Genomic DNA, 21085 nt, shown 5'->3' with positions numbered 1-21085 from the left:
AAAAAATCCCGCTAGATCATGCCGTCTTTCCTTGGAGTCGATTCCCTGAGTCGACACTCGATTCCCAACGTTTTGAAATCAAAGAATCGATTCTCTGTGGGAAAGTCCTAGCCCCGCCCCTTTTTACAGGCAAAGGCGCGAAAACAGGACGGACAAAACTAACTTCCACTAAAGATAAACGTAAATTAAATGAACTTTTCCATAGTACAATAGCTCAAAATGTTTTGTAAGCTATGTTAATATATTTCAGTCAAGACTCGATAACACATTATTTAAACTCAAACACTGAATGTTAGCCACCAGGGAATTTAATTAGTTACAAGCTTAGTTAAGGAGGGAGGGAAATATATGAAATGTCATGACTGAGCCATAGATTTGCCTTCTTCATAACAAAATGTCAATTATTTTTAAAGAAATGTCCATTTTAAAACCAGAAAATACAATTCTTTAAGAAACACCTCAAAAAAGTCCCATGATGGCTCATTGGGAATATTTTCCCAGCGAATAACATGGAAACGTTACAGTTTTTTGTTTAGGTTTTTATGTTCAGTAATTAGTATTGATTGGTCAGTCTTTGGCTGTCGTTGTGTTTAAATATTACACTAAAATGTACCTTGCTTGTGAAGATGCTGCGATCCTAACTGTATACTGTAGATGGCAGTGTTGAGTCATGCCGAGGGAAAGCCAGTCAAAGCTAATACATTTACGTTTATGCATTTAGCAGACGCTTTTATCCAAAGCGACTTACATTGCATTCAAGTTACAGTTTTTACATTTTATCAGCTCTTGCTTTCCCTGGGAATCGAACCCATGATCTTGGCGTTGCTAGCGCCATGCTCTACTATTTGAGCTACAGGAAAGCACTATAATAAAAGCTAATATTCATGTTCTCCTCATCAATGGGCCATTGAGTTATTGCAAATATGTATTTCAACATTATGAAAGAAACAGCATGACTGCATCATTAATAAATTGTAAGCCGTGAGTTGCTAACAATAGTGCAGCAGCATGAACTTCTGTGTGAATTTGCATGATAAATACTGACAGCCACAAAGATTCAGTACAAAACTATTCATCAGAGTTATATAATGAATGATCCATTCATAAAGAACTCTCAAGTCTCATCTCATTCATTCTTAAGCACAATAATTCACGAGTTTTTGTTGATGAAAAGCCTATTTGAGTATTAATACATTTTAAACCAGTGAAGATTAAACACAGGGTTTAAAACAGGCTTGATATATATCATTTACCATAGTTATAAGACAGATGATTTAAAACTGACTGTGCAAAGCTGTTTGATGAGCTCTGCACACTGGAAATGGAAAACAAATGAGAAACTTTTTTTTATTTTTATTTTTATTTTTTGCGCTAGAATAGCTTACAATGAAAAAAATCCGTCACGCTGATTTTTGTGCGGCCCATCTCTACAGAAGACAACCTCCAGAATATGATAACGGAAAAACATAGCATACAGTATATTTGTGTTTTTACTAAGTAATGTTACATTTTATGAAACAAAGTATGTTGAGACCTCAAGTTGCAGTGATTTGTTTGGTTGTCAGGTGTAAGATATGTAAATATATCAATTAATTTAATTATACATTTTACAGATTCATTGAATTATATGGTATGTTCAGTAGGTGAAGCTGTTTCATATTTTGTCATTTTTTTAAAATGTATTTTCCCCCCAGATATTTACACTTCTCAGCTTAATTCTCTGCTGGTGTTCGACTATCAAGGCTACCTTTGGCACCATTTGGAAGGGCTTAAAAGAAAGGTAAAGTAATTCTTGTTCTCTGGATATTTATACAACTTTTTAAACAATGGCCATTTATTATGAAGTGATGAATGTGAGGCTACAGTTAGACATAGCCCAAAACAATGATGAAAGTACATTTTTGATATTTTAGATCACAACTAAAGTTTATTATTATTGTTGTTGTTGTTGTTACAATAAAAAATTTGATTTGCAGATTATACTTTTTTTTTTTTTGTATTCTAAAGGTCATTTGTTACTTTGTATGTTATTATTTTGTGTTATTTATTATAAAAATTGTTGTATTTAAATTAAAGTAACGGTGGCCATTTAGAATGCAAACCTAAGCATGAATAATAATATAATTTAAGCAGTTTGGGTAGTTTGATAGGATTTTGGATTTCAGTTTAGAGCAAACTTTAACCAGAATGCTTGAGGAACATCAACAAAGTGCTGCTGTGCAAGAACTTTAAATATTGCATTAGAGTATTGGTCCAAAATAAATCTCATGAGTTTGTCAGGTCATTCAGAACTTTAATAAGTTCCTCAAAAACATGAGTAATTCAGTTAATCAAGATGGGTTGTTCGCCTGCCAAAAAGTGATGTGCTGTTCAGTGATGGCTGGCTAATGCGAACATCAAGCAGAAGCCAGAAACATGAGAGCAATGCCCTTTCCACATCAACAGCTGACTCACCGGAGGACGAGTGCCGCCCAGGGCCTCGGCTTTAACATTACTCACCTTGTTGAGCGAACGAGCAAACTGTTAGTGTTGTGTAGTGTGCTGTTCCTTAGCCCTCAAGACACTCAGGCAAGAAACACAGCGCCCACTCAAGCATGGACTGGAGAAAGTGTAGACAGATGGATGGGCGGGCAACAAACAGGAAGTGCTGGATACCAGATGTGTCTGTTTTAGTGCTGCAGAGCACATCGATGAAGGTGTGCAGGGATGCAGATGTACTGTACGCCTAGTGCACATGGACCCGTGCTTTAAACTAAAATTTCATTATTTTTCCAGATGGATTGTACATGAAACCATGCAAACATTTGGAGGGGCTCTTGTAATTTTTAGGAAGTCCATAATGCTCCATGATGTGTGGCCTTGTTTGCATGTTCTCTGTTTAGTTTAATGGTCACAATAGGCTGATTAATTTAATGGGAAGATGTCTAAGATGACAACAGTTTTCTAAAGTAATTGTCTGAGGAAAAAGCCATTGTTTTATCATCTTAATTACAATCCTCAGGACTGACAGATAATTTTCGTCTCGGCTTAGTTTTTCTTAAAAAGTTGAAAGATAATTAATCTTTTAGACTGAATATGATGGCGTGTCTTTTAAGCTTTCACGCACATTGGCAATGCAAGTTAGGGCATAAATGATTGATTTACACTGCAAATCTGTTTACTGAAAAGGGTTTGTGAAAAGTGATACACCCTCAAGTGACCAAAAAGCAATTAAATCTGATTTGTTTGTTCTTTTCAAAAGTTTGGGATCAGTATGATTTAATTTTTTATTTTTTATTTTTGGAAGAAATGGATAATTTTATTCAGCAAGGATTATCAAAAGTGACAGCAAAGTTACAAAATATTTCTATTTCAATAAATAAATAAATAAATACATTTTTGAAACCGGTAGTCTGTTCACTAAAGAATCCTGAATCATGGTTTCCACAAAAATATTAAGCAGCACAACTGTTTTCAACATTGATAATAATTAGAAATGTTTCCTAAGCAGCAAATCAGCATATTAGAATGATTTCTGAATGATCATGTGACACTGAAGACTGGAATAATGATGCTGAAAATTCAGCCTTGCGTGACAGGAATAAACTACATTTCAAAATATAATCAAATAGAAAACAGTTCTTTTAAATTGTAAAAATATTTCACAATATTATTATTTTTACGGTATTTTTTTAACCAAAGAAATGCACCCTTGGTGAGCATAAAATACTTATTTTCAAACAATATATTTCATACTGCTTCAATCAATAACAAAATAAAATATAGAATATTATTCTGGCTTGGACTATAGCACAAAATCTCTGCTCCACTAGTAAATGGTTATTTATCAAGATAGCTGTTTGTGCTGTCTAGTTGCTTAGAGAATGTGAGTGTGGGAGTTAAAAATCCCACACTCAAGAATATAATATAAAATATCAGTATGGTAATGTCTGAGACATCATGACTGGGTCTCTAAGAAATCAGATATAATTAAATGTCAAAATACAGCGAATAGTAGACATGAGAGATCATTGCAGAGCTCATTGCTAATTTTTATGCATTCTTTGTCTTTACAGGAAAACCAATCTTGAATTTTCACCCTGAAACTGAAGGATCTGAGCAGTCTCCATCATCTGTACTTACATTTTTGCCATTTATCGTGACCCGTGATATGATTGGAGAGCCACCTCAAAAGATTACCAGACAAAGGCATCAGGTGAATAATGATTCATCTTGGTACTGGTCTGCATTGCTAATTTCTGCTCTCTACAAACTTCGGCCTCATTTGCATTCGTAGCCTTACATAATGAATATGCAAAAAAGGCTGAATCAGGCCAACTATTTGGACATCATCATGTCATAATATGCAACGCTGCTTAATGTTTGTTTCCCATTTATTTTCAAATGTACTGCTGTTGGAGAGGAAGTTAGGGGCAGAAATTATGCTGCATTATTCATCATCAAAACATAGCTGTATTCAGGGAAACACTGCATTAAGATGTAGAAATAGGGAGAAATACTGAAACCCTCCATTAGACCACATCAGCAAACCATGCATAAATGAATAAAATCAAAAACTAAGGAGGTTTTGGGCCATTCAACCAAGTTTAAAACAAATACATAAATTAGTGCTGTACATCGCGATTAATTGCATCCAAAATAAATAAACAAAAGTTTTTGTTTACATAATATATGTGTGTGTGCTGTTTATTTATTATGTATATATAAAGACACACACATACAGTATATATTTTGAAAACATTTACATGTATATATTTATGTTCATATAAATTATATCATATATAAATATATTTAATATATAAACGTAACATATTTTCTTAAATATATACATGCATGTGTGTGTATTTATATATACATAATAAATAAACAGTACTCACACATGTATTATGTAAATAAAAACTTTTATTTTGGATGCGATTAAGCATTTGACAGCACTAACATAAATACATACATATAAATACATACAAATACACACACACACACACACACACACACACACACACTCACTATGAAGCACCAAAAAGGAAAAAATAAAATAAAATCTCAATATATAAATGTAATTCAGAATATATAGTTGTATGTCTGAATATGTAGATACAAATCTGAATATATATATGTAAAACAGTATATAGTTATAAGTCTGAATAAATGTAAGTGAATCAGAATACAAGTCTCAATATATAAATGTAAATTGCTTAATGTAAATCATGAATATATAGTTATAATTCTGAAAATATAATTGTAAATCTAAATATATACACAAAATAATGTAAAAATAAATAAAAATAAAATTATAAAGACATATGTGTGTGTGATCAATAATACTCGTTAATTTTGTAATAATGTGGTATTGTTGCTCATGTTGTTCTTCTAGGTTGTTTTTGTGTCATAACAGACTGTTTTTCATATTTATTTACAAAGTAGCCTTGTAATAAGCGAGAAATGTATAATGATATCTCTTACATAACAGCTCTTATCCATTTCATAATGCAACAACAATACCTAGAAGAGAAAAGAATAGGTGAATCATCTCTTTAGTGGTAAATGATACAGCCCTCTGCGGCTGCTTTATATTCATGCTGGATGTGTGTGTGTAGTTGCAGGTAGTGCTCGTCTCTTGGCACTGACTCTAGCTTTTGCCGGAGAGAGTGTTCACTCTTATCAGGCCAGCTCATTCTTTACAGCGAGCAGTCCACAGACCTTGTGTTCGCCATAAATCACACATCTATGAGATCGACCCTTTTTCCCTCCGTTCTGCCTAAACCCTTCGGTACATGACGCTGTATTGGCTTATTAAGGACAGCAGAAGCTGATTTGATTAGATGGCTGCTGTCCGTAGGGAGCTGTAGAACAAAACCTCTCGTCCGTCTAGTGTTCTGCAGAAACAAAATGAGGAGTCAGTGTTTGTTTGTGCCGCCATGAGCCTTGTGGATGGTTGCCAGGGCATGTTCTGAGGGGTTGCTAGGGTGTTGCTAAGTAGATCTGTACAATATATTGGTTGTTTTATTTTTCATTCAGTATCAGTCGTTATTGGATATTTATTTGTGCATGCTTATTTTTGATGTTCTTAGATTGTTTATCATTATCCAACATTATTATGATGCTTAAATTCACTTTTAATGTTTTTAAATGATTAATTTTACTTTTCATTAGTTATCAGTGATAGCATTAAAATTAATTATCGAGCTGATCATATTGGCTGGAAGTTTAATATCGGTTTATCCCTATTACTTTTTAGCATTAATTAAAATTATTAATTTAATTTTTTATTTATTGGTTATTAGTTATCAGTCACAGCATGAAAATGATCTATTTAAGCATTATATTGACTGGAAGTTTATTAATGTTGGTTTATTGCTTTTCAGCATTTAAAATTATTTTATTTTTATTTTATTTTTATTAATTAGTGATCAGTCATAGCATTACCATTAATTATTGATTTATTTATTTAATTATCATATTGGCTGAAATTTTAATGATGGTGCATCCCTATAGCTAAGGTAGGGATGCACCGATCCGATACTCGGTATCGGTTCCGATACGGTCATTTTCTGCCGGATCGGGTATCGGTCAGACGAGACCGATCCAAATCCGATATTGTGTGTATAGTGTTCTGTGTTATTGTTAAGCCCCACGAAAGGCACACAAACTTTATAAAGCACCATAAAGTTTTCGTGCACTATATTCCAAGTGTTCTGAAGCTGTTACATAGTTTAATGTGAGGTAGAGATGAATATTTAAGTGAAGTTGATGTAAACTCCTCCATTCAGCATTCAAACTGTGTTCCACATTCGGTTACGAGTCAAGATGATGAAACTCTCTCCAAGAGAGACTGTTAAAAGAAAAGGCTCAATAAACTATCGCACAGCTTTAATAGACTATGCATCAATATCTCTTCACTTTGTACTTTGCACTTTTCTATGCTGCGCGCTGTGATTCCATGTTGCTATTTACTTGTTTTTCATGAATTAATTTTTCATGAGATTTTGTATTTTAACATTTTACCAGATTCAGTCCTACACTTATTCACTTTTATTTGTTCCCCACTAAATAATGTTATTTCACTAAATGTTTAGATTTTATAAAATTATAGTGCACTCATGATTTTTCTAGAATAACTTTTGCTGCTGAATTATCCCTAGTTTATAATAGTATTTTTGTCATAGATTATGATTGTATGTTTTTTCATTGATTTTTCTTTAAAATGAAGTTGTCTATATTTAGTAGATTGTGTTTAACACACAAAACAGTGATGATCAGGTCAACACACTGAGGTATAGAAATTCTACATTGATTATAAAAAAACATTGCTGGTATCGGATCGGATCTGAAAAATGGTATCGGTGCATCTCTAAGCTAAGGCCTTTTTTTCCACGTATAGCATATAAAATTATTTTTTATTTATTTCTTTTATTTTCATTGCATGAAAACTAATTAGAATATTGGTCCGAATTCTAATATTGATGCATCCCTATACTGAGGCCTTTTTTAAAGTTATTTTATTCTTTCAATCGGTTTTAATGTATGCCAGGCGAGTGATAGTTTAGAAATAATTTGAGGAATCATTCATGTGTGCTCCATGAACATTGTTGGATGAGTTATGAGTTTAATACTTAAGGTTAACGATTTGAACAAACCTCTAACTGTAACTATGAGCAATAGCAATAGCGATGATCGTCTTAGAAAGCACTATTAAGTCAAGGAAACAGAAGAAAATGGTTTATAAAGAGCAACTGTATTTTGTTCCTCTCTGAAGCTGTTCAGTATCACCGTGTGGAAAGGACATGTGAGGAAATGGCTCATGATAAACGACGTCCTGCAGAAGAGCCGAAAAAGAAGTTAGAGTTTCAGTGCCCACAGAATAAAACAGTGGTGCATTCAGCACATTTCTCTCGGCTCCAATCACGAGGGCGACGGCGCAATAATGCCTGCGTGCGATTTTCCTCCGTTGGCTCAGATGAAGAAGTCTAATGAGGACAGGAGACAAATGTTCCTCCTCATTTCTCTGTAAAATGGATGCCTGTATCACTCCAGAGGGGCGCTGTTAATTGTCAGGCACAGCACAAACAGTCCCAATTCTCTAAAGAAATTAAACAAGATAAAACACTGAGTTGTGTTTAACCCTACTGTACTTTAAAGGAAGCCTGCAATGGTTCATCTGGGAAAATCTAATTACACTTTTATTTATTGGTAAATAATTTATGGGTCATGTGGTCCATGTAAACAAACAGAATATATATATAATATGTGTGTGTTTATGATGTGATTCTGATTCACTCGCAGTTTGATTCTGATTTTGATTCAATTCCAGTTCATTTTGGAATATTTCCAGATAATGTTCTTTTTTTCCCAACATATGAAAGAAATAATTTCTCTGCTAATAATATAAATGATGCAGGGACCGTGTTTCAGACTGATTTGAACCAGTAACCGGTATTCTTTTATTAAAACAATTAAAAGAACCCAAATAATGTCACAATGCACAAAATAGTCCTTAAAAAGTTTTTTCTTTATACAAAGTGTAATATCTAAATATAATTGAATAATTATTTTTTTTTTAATTTTGAGGTGAAATATGACCCTGAACATAATCTTTACTCTTTTCAAAGTTGAAATGTCTGTCCATTTGCTTCAGACCAGACACAAGTCTGTCTGTCCAAAAGTCTTGTAGTTACATAAGCATGTTAAATTACAGCCCACTGTTGTAAATCACAGTCAAAGTCTTCATTTCTTCCAGATTTCCTTTTTCTTCAGTAAAAGTCACACAGTTAATTAATTCCCTCACACCCTCCTCTTTCTATGCAGATGAGGTGCTATTCTGCCACACAGAAGGCTTTAATAATGCATTCACTTGGATCGGGGAGCTGGTGTCCCATTTTCTGTTACTGGACAGAATGTGCGATCCGTGACAGCTTGCACAAATGCTCTTCCTTTCTTAGAGTCTGATCAGAAAAGGATTTGGGAATAGACTAAATTGTGACTGACATGGAATTTAATCAAAACATGGCCTTGAGTCGATCCTCTCGCAGATGTTTCCCAATTTCATTCATCAGTTCGGTGCTTGCGCAGTGCTAACGCCTGAGGCAGAAACGTCAATGTGAACCATGTGCATCATTCCTTGTAAAGACCAGGGAGACACGGCAGGCTCCGGCCCTGTCCGCTCAGAGTTAGTTTTGAAGTTGTCATGGGCATGTTCTTTAAATTACGGCCCTGCTTTATATCGTCCTCATTAGGTCGAGGCACAGCAAACATCACTGCGAGATTCATTCCACTCTCGCTTTCTGTAAAAAATCATAAAGGCAGCCCTCGTTTACACGGCTACATCACTGTCCACTCTAGGAAACCAATAGCTTTCGCTTTTTATACTCCTCACAAAAAAAGCCGTCTCACGTAATGGACTGAAACAAGTGTCCTAGCCTTCAGGCCTTCTCTGGAGTTATAAGCGACAGCTCCCTTTAAAGGGTAAAAATAGACATAAAAGTTGGTTGTAGCTTGTGCCACTGGGTTTGTCATAGGGAGCTGTGTGATTTCAGGGTCAGCCTTTGAGGGAACAATGTGAGGACAGGAAACTGGCAAGGGCATGTGAGGACTCGGGCTTTAATGAATTGTTTACCAAGTGTCATTTTTAACTCAAGGTTAATGTTATCTTAGGATGTCTCAATTAATTTTCCCAAGGTCTTCTGTACATTTGTTTGCAGAGACTGCTGTGGCATTATTTAAATTAAAATTTCACTGTGGTTTATAATAAACCTTGTCTTATAAACATGCTCTTAAACAGCATGTAAATCCCATTGGCATATTTATGAGTTTAATAACATTTATTAAACCATCTGTGTAAATGCTCTTAAGTAAATTGGGGTGTCTTCTTCTGAAATATATTACAGAAAAATATGGAAAATGCAGAGGAGTGTTTGCCATTGGTAGACATATTTTTATCTTAAAATTAAACCAACAACAGCACCTAAAAGTTTCTGTAGCTGCACAAAGCACATGAATATTTAATGAGGCTAGCATTGAGGCAGTTTATGATTGTTTGTCTATTGCTTAACTTATGGTTACATTCCAGCACTGTGTAGTTTGCGACTCTCACAAAACCAGTCAAGATTGTCTTTCGCCACAAAATCAAAGGTAACAAATAAATAAAATAAAGATAATAAAGTAATAATAGTCAATAAAATAAAAAATAAAGAAATAATTTGTTTTACTCTTAATTATTATTGTTTTTCAAATAATTAATAATTGTATTTATTTATTTATTTACAGTAATAGCAGTATAATGTGACCTGGATATGTTCTTTATAGGTTTCGTGAGATTTGCAATTTGAAGGTAGACCATGGTTTAAATGGATCAGGGTAAAACACAACGCTAACCCATTTTTTTATATAACAAGCGTGAAACATTGCTTAAAGGGACAGTTCACCCAAAAATTAAAATTGTCATCATTTACTCACCCTCATGTCATTCCAAAATTGTGTGTACAAAACACAAAAGATATTCTGAAGAACATTTGGAACCAAACAACATTGGAGACCATTGATTTAAGAACAATAAAACACTTCTTGTATTTCTCTATTTCTTTTATATCCCACAAAGGAAAGTAAGTCATACAGATTTGGAATTACATGAGGTTGAGTAAATGATGTCAAGTTTTTTGGGTGAACTATCCCTTTAACACAGGGTAAAAATTGCCTTAAAGGTGCCATAGAATGCATTGATACAATATTTTAAATTGTTCTCTGATATCTACATAGAAGGTATGTGGCTTAGGTAAGGGCAAAAATTCTCCAGAAACGGTTTTACATGTGCATTTACAACCCTAGGATTTCTCCCTAGAATGAAATGGTCTGTTATTGGCTTATTTGGAAGGGTCATGAATAATAATGTTGAGCTCTGCTCTGATTGGCTGTTTCACAGTGCGGCTCATTTCAGTAGCTCACAGCAGGAAGGAAACACAGGGAGGAAAATATTAAATCGTCGGGTAATTGTACTGTATATAAAGTGTGGGCATCAGGGAGCCGCTATTAATATGCGAGGCACTGAAACTGCTTTCAAATGCACGATCGCTTTTTACATTCACTCTCGCTTTGGAGATTAGCGATCGCACAAACTCTGTTTATACTATGGAGTGGCAGTAGGCTACTTACTAGAGGTCGACCGATAGTGGATTTTACCGATACCCATAGCTAGGTTGGACCACACTGGACGATACCGATTAATCAACTGATAGTTTTCTAAATGGATACTGAAAGAAAGCTAGTGCTTTACTATTTTAAAAAAAGCAGTAACAGTACTGAACCATACATTGTAAATGGATAAAAATATTAATATTATTTACTACATTAAAGTTATTTCATAGTTTGCTAATGTTAAAAGAAGAAACTTTAAAATGTAAAAAATGTAGCCTATTAGTTACTAATAGTGAATTTTGAAATGAAAACACTCTAACAAGGAACAATACTTCTACAGTTTTCATTAATGCTACGAATGGACTCTTATTGTTAAGTATTACCATTTAATTTCAACAATCATGCTTAAAGATGGCCATCTTTAAATATCTACACAAGGCCATAGCATTAAAATTACATACATATGGATATTGTATGTGTACTCACACACTTTATATGCTTCTATTTTTTAACACTTGATAATTATCTAATAAAAAAAAATAAAGTTAGTCACACACCGGGCAAAAGCGCAGCGCTGCGTCTAGGAGAACTCAGAGGTATCACACACACACACACACCAGACGCTTTGCGTTCAATTCAAGTGGCGGTCTAAAACAATTTATTTAATCCCCAAACGGACATAAGTTTGCTTCAAGAATGAACAATGTGGCATAAAAAAAAACAGAGCACGCAGAAAGAGAACGCGCGATCTGTATTACAGCTCTGTATATGAAGCATACAGACTTTATTAGAGCCACAGAAAGACAAACGTTTTGCTGAAAAATGCACAATACATCATTTATAGCCTAGGGTGAAGTCATTATGTACATTCACAATGATTTGGTATAATGTAATTTAATAGAAAACTATGTGAATGGCGCTCTGTTCCACGGCAGGCTTTTCTGTCGGCTGTATTTAAATGCGCGTCTGGAGTTTCCCGCTCTGTGCAGCGTGCAGTGTCATGTGTCAAAATAAACAATACTGTGCTGTCAGTGATTTCCACCTCTAGAGGCCGCTCTTGTACTGTATAATGCCAGCGGACCCTTCTCAGCCACTCCAGCAATGGTTACAAACCGGAAAACTATTGGCATGGATTTTTGCCGATAACCGATAGTTGCGGCAATCAACTATCGGTGCCGATCCATCGGCAAAACCGATGAATCGGTCAACCTCTACTACTTACCACACATTTTACAAGATCAGATGCTTGTCAGTGGTGCTCAGGATCTGTAAATCATTCGCCATCATCCTCAGTCATCTCTCCTTACTCTGTTTATGTGGTAAGTGAAATCTTATGTACTGCAGTGTAACAGGCCACCGCTAGCAAGGAGCTAACCATGTCCCTTTAGTGGCTGGCGTTATTTTAGTTGAACGCGTTATTTGCTTTCCGTGCCTTTCTGAATACAGACACCAACCCATCCCTGCACTTCACATCCCCTGCACAGCCTGGAACATAACATTTATTTCCATGATCTGCCATTTTCACTGTTGTCCTCGCTTGTTTTTTCACAATACCTGCAGAACTTCTGATGGTTCGGCTGGCCTAGAACATGGGCGGGTATATGCAAATGTTGGGGGCGTAACTATTAGTGATCCCGACTGTTAAGTCACAGTCGGTGTTATGTTCGGATTTGCCTATTTTTCAGTGTTCTTTTTTATTCACGAGATTTACATAAGGAGGAAACAATGGTGTTTAAGACTCACGGTATGCCATTTCCATGTACAGAACTTATTATTCAACTATGCCAAGGTAAATACAGTTTTCCATTCTATGGCACCTTTAAATAAACCCAGGATTTAAGATAGTGTGATGAAGCATGAACAGTTCAGTACTTAAAAATAGTCAGCAGCTAAGCAGTTAACAACTTCAACATGTTCTTTATATGTTCCACCTTTTGTTCTGTGAATGACTAACACAAAAATCAACACACAAATTCCCTGGCGTGCAATGACAACTCTGTAATGACTGATTGGGAATAGGAACCAATCCATCAAACAGAGAAGTAATCTCAGAGTGACAGGAGCAGTTCCACTCCTCTGCGCAGTCTATCGGATTGATGGAAATGCTTCTCGATGTAATGCATAACTGCTGACCTGCCCTGGCAGAACGGCTCATCCAATACACTTCAACCCAATGAGATCCTGAGACTCAAGAGACTGAGCAACATGGAAAAGGCTCATCAGCTGCAAGCCGTCTTACATATAATTGAATAATAGTGATGCTGTAATCTGGTTTCAGTGGGAAAGGAACATTTATTGACATGTTTCATTATGTAAAGCACATTCATTACTACATTATGGTTTGTTATAGGATTATTTCCCCCAAAAATAACAGTTATGCCATAATTTACTTGTTCCAAACCCTTATGATGACACAAAAATAGAAATTAATGCATGTGCTGGTTGCTTTTTTTCCATAACTATAAAGAAAACTGTATATTAAACTATTAATATATATTCATATTTTATATATTAATTAATATAGAAAACTATATATTAATTAATAATAAACTATATATTATTGTAAATAAACTATAAATTAATAGGGACTGGAGCTTTCAGGCATCAGTAAGCAATCAAAAGCACTGTAAAAGTGGTCCATATGATTTGTGTGCCATAAGTCTTCTGAAGCCATATGATAGTTTTGTGTGAGAAACCATGCATAATTTGCACAATATTAAAAATTCAAGCTTTTGTGCTTCATGGAGGGAACAAAGTCATATAGGTTTGGGAAGACATGAGGGTGAGTACCCTAATTTTCATTTTTGGATGAACTGTTAATTTAAGGAAACTCTTATTGAAAGTCTTGATCTTTGTTCAAATAACTTGAATAGTTACAAAAAAAGTCTGAAACAGAAAAGTAAGATGTATTTAAGTTCTTATTATTTGGCTCGAAATAGAGTGAAATTATAGCTTATAAGAAAGTGATTCATCCTTTCAATTGTGAACATGTTCAAATGTCAAGAAGCAAATGTCTTTCCAGTCGTTTCAGGATCTGCAGCCTACGCACTTGTTCCACTAGACATTTAATAACCACGTTAACGTGCTTGTTCTAGCACCTTCTTTCATTTGCAGCCGTTACGTAAAGTCGTTTCCTGGAGTTTTTCCAGAGGCTGAATGAAATAAATTAGAACTGGGCGGTGTGATGGTGTACATCGACGGTAGAAATGACTCCCAGCAGGTCAAAGCATTCTCATAAGGCACTCTGACACAAGGATGAACCCTCTTCTTCTGCCTTAGGGTCAGTGGTCAGAGTCGGCACAACGAACTGTCAGGTGAGACAGTGAGGGGTTTGAAGGAGTTAAATGAGGACCGCCGAGGCTTCGAGCTCAGCGCTGATCAGCACTCAGTGATGCAGGAGGGGGAGAAAGAGGAAGGAGGAGCGAGCAGAGCAGCTGAGCCTTTCTGCTTTCAGTCTCTCGTCAGCGAGTACCAGAGCAGTTTCCTTTGCTGTGCTTCTCTGAAAAACACACACACACCAGAACACTCTTCATTGCTGGTTGGGTGAGAGTGCTGAATCCTTTCCTCTCCGCCTGGATCATGCTGCCCTGGAAAAGGAGCAAGTTTGTGCTGGTGGAGAATGAGTCCAAAAGCAAGCCGAAAAGTCTTGGAGCCGGACTGACTTATCATTCCCTGCTTTCGACTTTGCTCCACTCCTGTCCAGACCTCGTTCCTGACTGCCCGTTTCACTGGTTGGGAAGCGTTTTCCACAGCAAACGCCAGAAAGTGGAGCTCAACAAAGAGGAACCCACCTACAACGTGCGTTACCTGGGCAGTGCGGTCACCATCATGGCTAAAGGTGAGGATTGCACGCAGGAGGCGGTGGCTAAGATTTGGACTCGCAGCAACTATGGCGAACAGAGCGCCAAGATGAAGCTCAGTATCGGGCCGCACGGCATCCGCATGGGGGTGGATAAAGGCGGCAAAAAGAAGCCCGTCCACCTCTATTCCCTCAACCGTATCACATACTGCACCGCTGACCCCTTCCGGCCAAAGATTTTTGCGTGGATTTACAGGCATCAGGTGAAGAATAAAGCGGTGGTTCTACGATGCCACGCCGTCCTGTTGGCGAAGGCGGAAAAGGCCCGAGCGTTAGCGCTCAGTTTATACCAAAACTCAACATCGGCATTCACGGAGTTCAAGCGACTAAAGCGGCAATCTGATTTCCGCCATTGCCAGCAGCAGCTCTTGGGCGAGGACATTGTGCCTCTTATGCCTCTTCGGAGACTCCTGAATGGCCAGTGCCACTACCAGCCACCTGCAGAAAAGCCTGGAAGCGCCAAGCGGCTGTCCTCGATTACTGAGGAAGAGGAGGAGGAGGATGAGGATGGACCGAGGGATGCTGAATCCTCCAACACGAAAAACGCCAGCATTCCCAGTCCTTCTTCTCCTCCAGAGAAAGATCTGGGGAAGATCGTAAATAGACTGGATGAGGTTTCGATTACCAGCTGGGATGAAGCACAGATGACTATCAGCACTCTGGTGTGACGTCAGATGGATACAGTTTAGTGTCCTCACCACTGAGCTTCTGTCCTGTCGCCTTTCCCGCCAATCCACTCTGTCTGGTACGTCCATCGATGCACCGTGAAACAGCCCTCTGAAACTCGGGATAAGGACCGTTGGCAGACACGATGCCGACAAGGAAGCGTTACATGAGCTGCATGGAGAGGAAGAGCCAGAAGAAGCACAATATAAGGAAGACCACAGGTACACCAATCATCTGGAGTTGGTCGAGAGCTTACACCGAAAAGCCTTTATCTACCCCCAACATCAAGCAAAGCTTAAACCGCACACCCAAAGACGATAAAGCATTCATCTTGTACTCACGGCACCGAATGATATTGTGAGTACGTGCCAAGTGCTTTAGACTGGTGGACTATGAGTAGGAACCTAAAAATTTGACTTTTTGTATGACAAGATGGTTCATAACTGTCCCCCGGTGACCTCTTTCAACTGGCTCAGCTTCAATGGGATGCGATTAAAGCTGGTTTATTGGCATTGGGAGCAGCACTAATGAATTAAACCATAACTTAGGAATCGAGCCATTGACTTGACATGTTTACTGCTACCATTCGTCATAGCTCTGCTAATCAGTAATGCATAACAAGTGGAGGCATCACCTGTGACGTTTGAGATGAGCCTTTTAAAATGTTTATAAAAGGTATCTGTTTTACACTGTGATGTGTCTGGGACCAAATGGGAGCAATGTATCTTGTATTTATACAAATTGTAATTTATGCTGAATATATGTTGGTGTAATGTGGTAGTCATAAAAACTCATTTTTATGCTGTTCACGTGAAGGTTGTAGCTCCCATCTGTCAACTCTGGCATGTGTTTTTGTAATTTCAGCTCATCGTATTAATCTTCTGGAAACTGATTGGGGAAAATGGTGATTTTTGTACTACTTTCATCTTTTTCTGCACAATGGGACACTGTCAGTGTGAAATATTGCCAAATGTTGTATAATAAAATGTTTGCTTATATTAATTATGAATTTCTGGAGCCCCAGCTTTCCATTTGTTTTATCTGATCGGATTGAGTGCCTTTGAAAATGCAGACTGCTGATTTTTAAATACTTGAAAAAATACTTGATTCAAAGAAAAGGAAAAAAATGTCAATTGACAGCCTGTGAGTGGGCTGTGTGATTTCGTCTGAAGGGCATTTAGCTTTTCCGTCAAAGTGAGGCTATTAATCAGCCGATTGAATTGTACAGGAAGTGAGCATAAAACACCTGGGCAGGCAGCACAGAGCTTTCAGCTTGACATGAAATCAGCAAGAAGAGCCTTCAACAGCCTCTCAACGCATAGCTGATTACAACGGACAAAAGGACAAGCACATAAATGCACGCAATTCCATAAGATCTGCGTCAAATTCACCACAACAAGATCTCCTTTCTGAAGTGCAGTTGAAATGGTGCTTGCTAGGACAGACATCACTATTGCTATTGCTTATACTTAGGGTTAGGCAATGGATTAACTTGTCCCGTGCCCTTTTTGGGTTATGTGGATGATTTAAATTTGTGAGTTGTGCTTATTAGTTTTCTAAGTGATCATATTATCTGCAGTTTTTCGGTGAATAGTAGTTTGTTTGTGCTGTAATTATTTTGCTTACAACATCAGCACTTTGAAATTATTTTTAAATTATATATGTCCTTGAAATATTGTGGGATTTTGATCTTTTAGATTTTTTAGATGTTCTGACTGAAATGTGTGTTTTTGTCAACGGGCATTAAGGAGGCAGAGAGAGAGAGACATATGCATGAAACAACAAATACAGTCAGAAAATTACATCCAGATGGCAGCAGAAAGGTGCATTATGGGAGGAACCCACATTTTACATTATTGTGAGGCATGCATTGCACAAGCATTATTTTGATATATATCCTTTTCATAATGAACTGCAAATACCAACCATTTTGGATTTGGCTCCTGTCAAGGATTAATTTACTTAAAAAAGTCTGTCATTTAGTTTTCCTGATATTGTGAAATGTCTTTCGTGTTTGAATCCAAACCAATATGCTGTTATTTTTTTCTTGGAACACAAAAAGAGTTATTATATGACTTCAAATGTAGTACACAAATCATATAAGCTACTTTTATGATGATTTTAGTGCTTGATAAGCATGGTCACTATGAACTGTTGATTTAAGAAAACAGCTTTGTTAAAGATTCTTCAAAATTCCTCTGTGTTCCACAGAAAAAAACACATATGGTTTTTAAACAACATGAGTGTGAGCAAATAATGACTTTTTTGGTGAACCTAATTCTTTAAGGTATGCAATAAGGATGCATAAAATTGATCAAAAGTGACAGTAAAGACATTTAAAATGTTACAAATGATTTCTACTTCAAAAAAAAAAAGAAAAAAAGAAGCTATATCAAATAAATTTGTATTTATCAAAGAAACCTGAAAAACAAATGTATCACAGTATTCACAGAACTATTAAACAGCACGTTTCAACATTGATAATGATAAAAAATGTTTCTTGAGCAGAAAATCTGCATATTAGAATGATTTCTGAAGGATCATGTGTCACTGAAGACTGGATAATGATGCTGAAAATTCAGCTTTGCATCAAAGGAATAAATTACATTTTACCGAATTTATACTGAAATATAAAAAAAGATTTATTTTAAATTACAATAATATTTCACAACATTACTGTGTTTTTTTATCAAATAAATGCAGCCTTGGTGAATATAAGAGGCTAACTTCAATAACTTCAAAAACATCGTACTGACCTCTTTTGAACAGTAGTATTTATGTGTCCAGGTATATGACAGATTGACATGCCGAACTGGACATTTAGTGTCTGTGAGAGACACTATTTTGTCCCTGGGATGGGATTCTGTAAGTGTAATCTCACCTCTTACTCTCTGACTGTTAGAAAATGTGAGTGTGGCTTCGAGTGGGAGAGTGACAGAATAATGGGAGTGAGGGGTGTTACTTCTCTCCTATAAGCTTCAATGAAAGTGTTAATAGTCTCCCCTGGAGGCGCTGAGGGGAACAAGGTGTGCTGAGCCGGGACATACAGGATCAAGGAGCCATCTTTGAGGCATACAGTGAGAGAGAGCGATAAAAAGGATGACAGCCCCGTCTCAGGTGTGTGTGTGTGTGTGTGTGTGAGGGTTTAAAAGCGAGAGATAAAGAGAGAGACTTGCATTTGTATTCCTCAGCAGCACTGCTCTCTTCCCTCGAACAGCAGCGCTGGATTCTGCATTATTACTTCTAAACACACACTGTGCCAGATCAAATTCCCTGGAGGCGCAATCATAAATAGTTAATTCCTGAGAAATATTTGCACAAATAGTAACAGAGAAAAGATGTTTGCTCTATTCAAATTTTGTTAAGCAAAGCTTTGACAGTGTTTAACCGCTAAATAAAGGTGGCTTTACTTAAATATTCAAATTAATTTGTCAAATTAAAGGCTGGATAAGAAACCTGATTTATTTCCTGAACAAATCTGGCAAGAGTGTTCAGAACTGAAAGTGATTTATTAGAAACTATTTATGCGTTATTTTAAAGTCATCAAGAAAACTAAGTTGTAATTGAATTGCATGTGTTGGTTCATTAAACGCATATCACTATTTGTTAAGAAAAGCTTCCAAATTAAATTATGTGATATCACATGGCTTGTATGAAAAGTTTCACAGTTGTTCAAAAGTTTAGGGTCAGCAAGATTTAAAAATATTTTTGGAAGAAGTTTCTTCTGCTCACCAAGGCTGCATTTATTTGATCAAAAATACAGTAAAAACAGTAATATTGTGAAATATTATTACAATTTAAAATAACTGTTTTCCATTTGAATATATTTTATATTTTTTCTGTGATCAAAGCTGAATTTTCAGCATCATTATTCCCAGGGTCATGTGATCTTTCAGAAATCATTCTAGTATGCCGATTTGCTTTTCAAGAAACATTTCATATTATTAATGTTGAAAACGGTTGTGCTGCTTAATATTTTTGTGGGTATTCTTTTTGTGAATAGAAAGTACAAAAGAACAGCATTTGTTTGAAATACATTTGTATAACATTATAAATGTCTTTACTGTCACCTTTGATCAATTTAATGTATGCTTATGAATTAAGGGATACATTTCATTAAAAAAAATATAATAGTGACCTCAAACCTTTGAACAGTAGTGTATATAGATAGTATTCCTTTGGTTTATTCCCCAGCAGGGAATGCATGGATTGATAAAATGTATACCTTCAATGCAATAAAAGTCGCATTGAATAATTACACTCAAAATTAATGTGTTGAGGTGACAGTCAAGTAAAATCTTCCATGTTTACTTCAACGCGTTCTTAGTCATTGTGCATGCTTTTCAAAGGAAAAAATGACTTCTTATTTGAAAATATGTCAAATTATGAAAATAAATGGCTAGCAAATGTTATAATGTGAACTTTAAATCTTCATTTAAATAATAATAATAGATTCAAAAGGAACAAAATGCAATTCTAACACACAAACGGCTGCAGGAAATTAGATTGCCCGCAGTGCAATTGTTATGCAACGCCATCATAAATCAGGCCAAATAACTTCTCTATGCTGATCCATAGAGTCCGAGCTAAAACAGCTTAAGTGTTATTAGCACTACAGAGCAATATACTCCAAACACAAGCCACCCACAAGAGACCGGGCTCACTGACACTCGCAAATAAAGAGGTGCTGAATTTTGCATGACCTTTCAAAAACAGTGCTTGCACACCGTTATGACCATGTGTATTTCATGGTGGATGAAAGATATTATTCTCTGACAGTCCTCCCAGTAAGACTCTGTACTGTTATTGAAGCCGGTAGAATCTGTGCGACTTGAATATTTCAGTGTTTTCATCCGAAATATTCTCATTGCTTCTGTGTTTTTCTGCAATTCTTTGCACATAGAACAAGATGAGGAGAAACTTTTATGTGGTGAGGGTTCTTTAAAGATCAAAGCAAGATCTTTGATGTTGAAGCCATCACAAGTTTTAGCATCAACATTAAAATTTAACTCGCTGTAAAATAGAGAATAAGGCTGATTCATTTTTGTCACGTAAATATCAGATGTTTGATATTCGTAGCATTAAAGAAAACATGAAATCGACTCTATTTACCCAATTATTTTTAGTAAATAAATGGTCTAAGTTTAGACCAAATGGTCTAATAGTTTTTTTTACAGTGTATCTCAATGTATCAATCTGAATAATAGCACATCTCTCTTCAACAAACTGCATGAAATAATAAACAGTGCAAGATGAGTCGTACACCTAAATGTAATATTCAAGATTAGGGATTTCCACAAACTCCACAGCCAACGTTTGAGCAATAGTGTAAGTGACTTCTGCCTTAGCAAGTATCACTAATTCTAAATCAGTGCGGCAGAGGATTGTTTGATTGGAGGATTTGTTGTCGGCAGGGTCTGTGAGGTCATTCTG

The 21085-nt window shown here is 36.2% G+C and overlaps 1 protein-coding gene across 7 annotated transcripts in view; it reads left to right on the top strand.

Moving 5' to 3' along the window:
* fam43b (family with sequence similarity 43 member B) overlaps positions 1-16638 on the top strand; it is a 28835-nt gene extending 12197 nt beyond the window's left edge. For 6 of the 7 annotated variants that reach the window (XM_058762753.1, XM_058762750.1, XM_058762752.1 and 3 more), the window contains 3 exons: positions 1695-1780; positions 4056-4195; positions 14407-16638. In XM_058762753.1, the coding sequence (XP_058618736.1) occupies positions 14707-15654 (948 nt within the window). In that variant the 5' untranslated portion in view covers positions 1695-1780; positions 4056-4195; positions 14407-14706 and the 3' untranslated portion in view covers positions 15655-16638. Of the gene's footprint in view, positions 1-115; positions 181-1694; positions 1781-4055; positions 4196-14406 lie in introns of those variants that run through there. The other variant, XM_058762749.1, reaches the window with a different exon arrangement.
* Positions 16639-21085: the final 4447 nt, after the last annotated feature.

Source organism: Onychostoma macrolepis, chromosome 23 (assembly GCF_012432095.1).
Source record: "Onychostoma macrolepis isolate SWU-2019 chromosome 23, ASM1243209v1, whole genome shotgun sequence".
NCBI lineage: Eukaryota > Metazoa > Chordata > Actinopteri > Cypriniformes > Cyprinidae > Onychostoma > Onychostoma macrolepis.
This window is presented reverse-complemented; position numbering and strand designations above follow the sequence as displayed.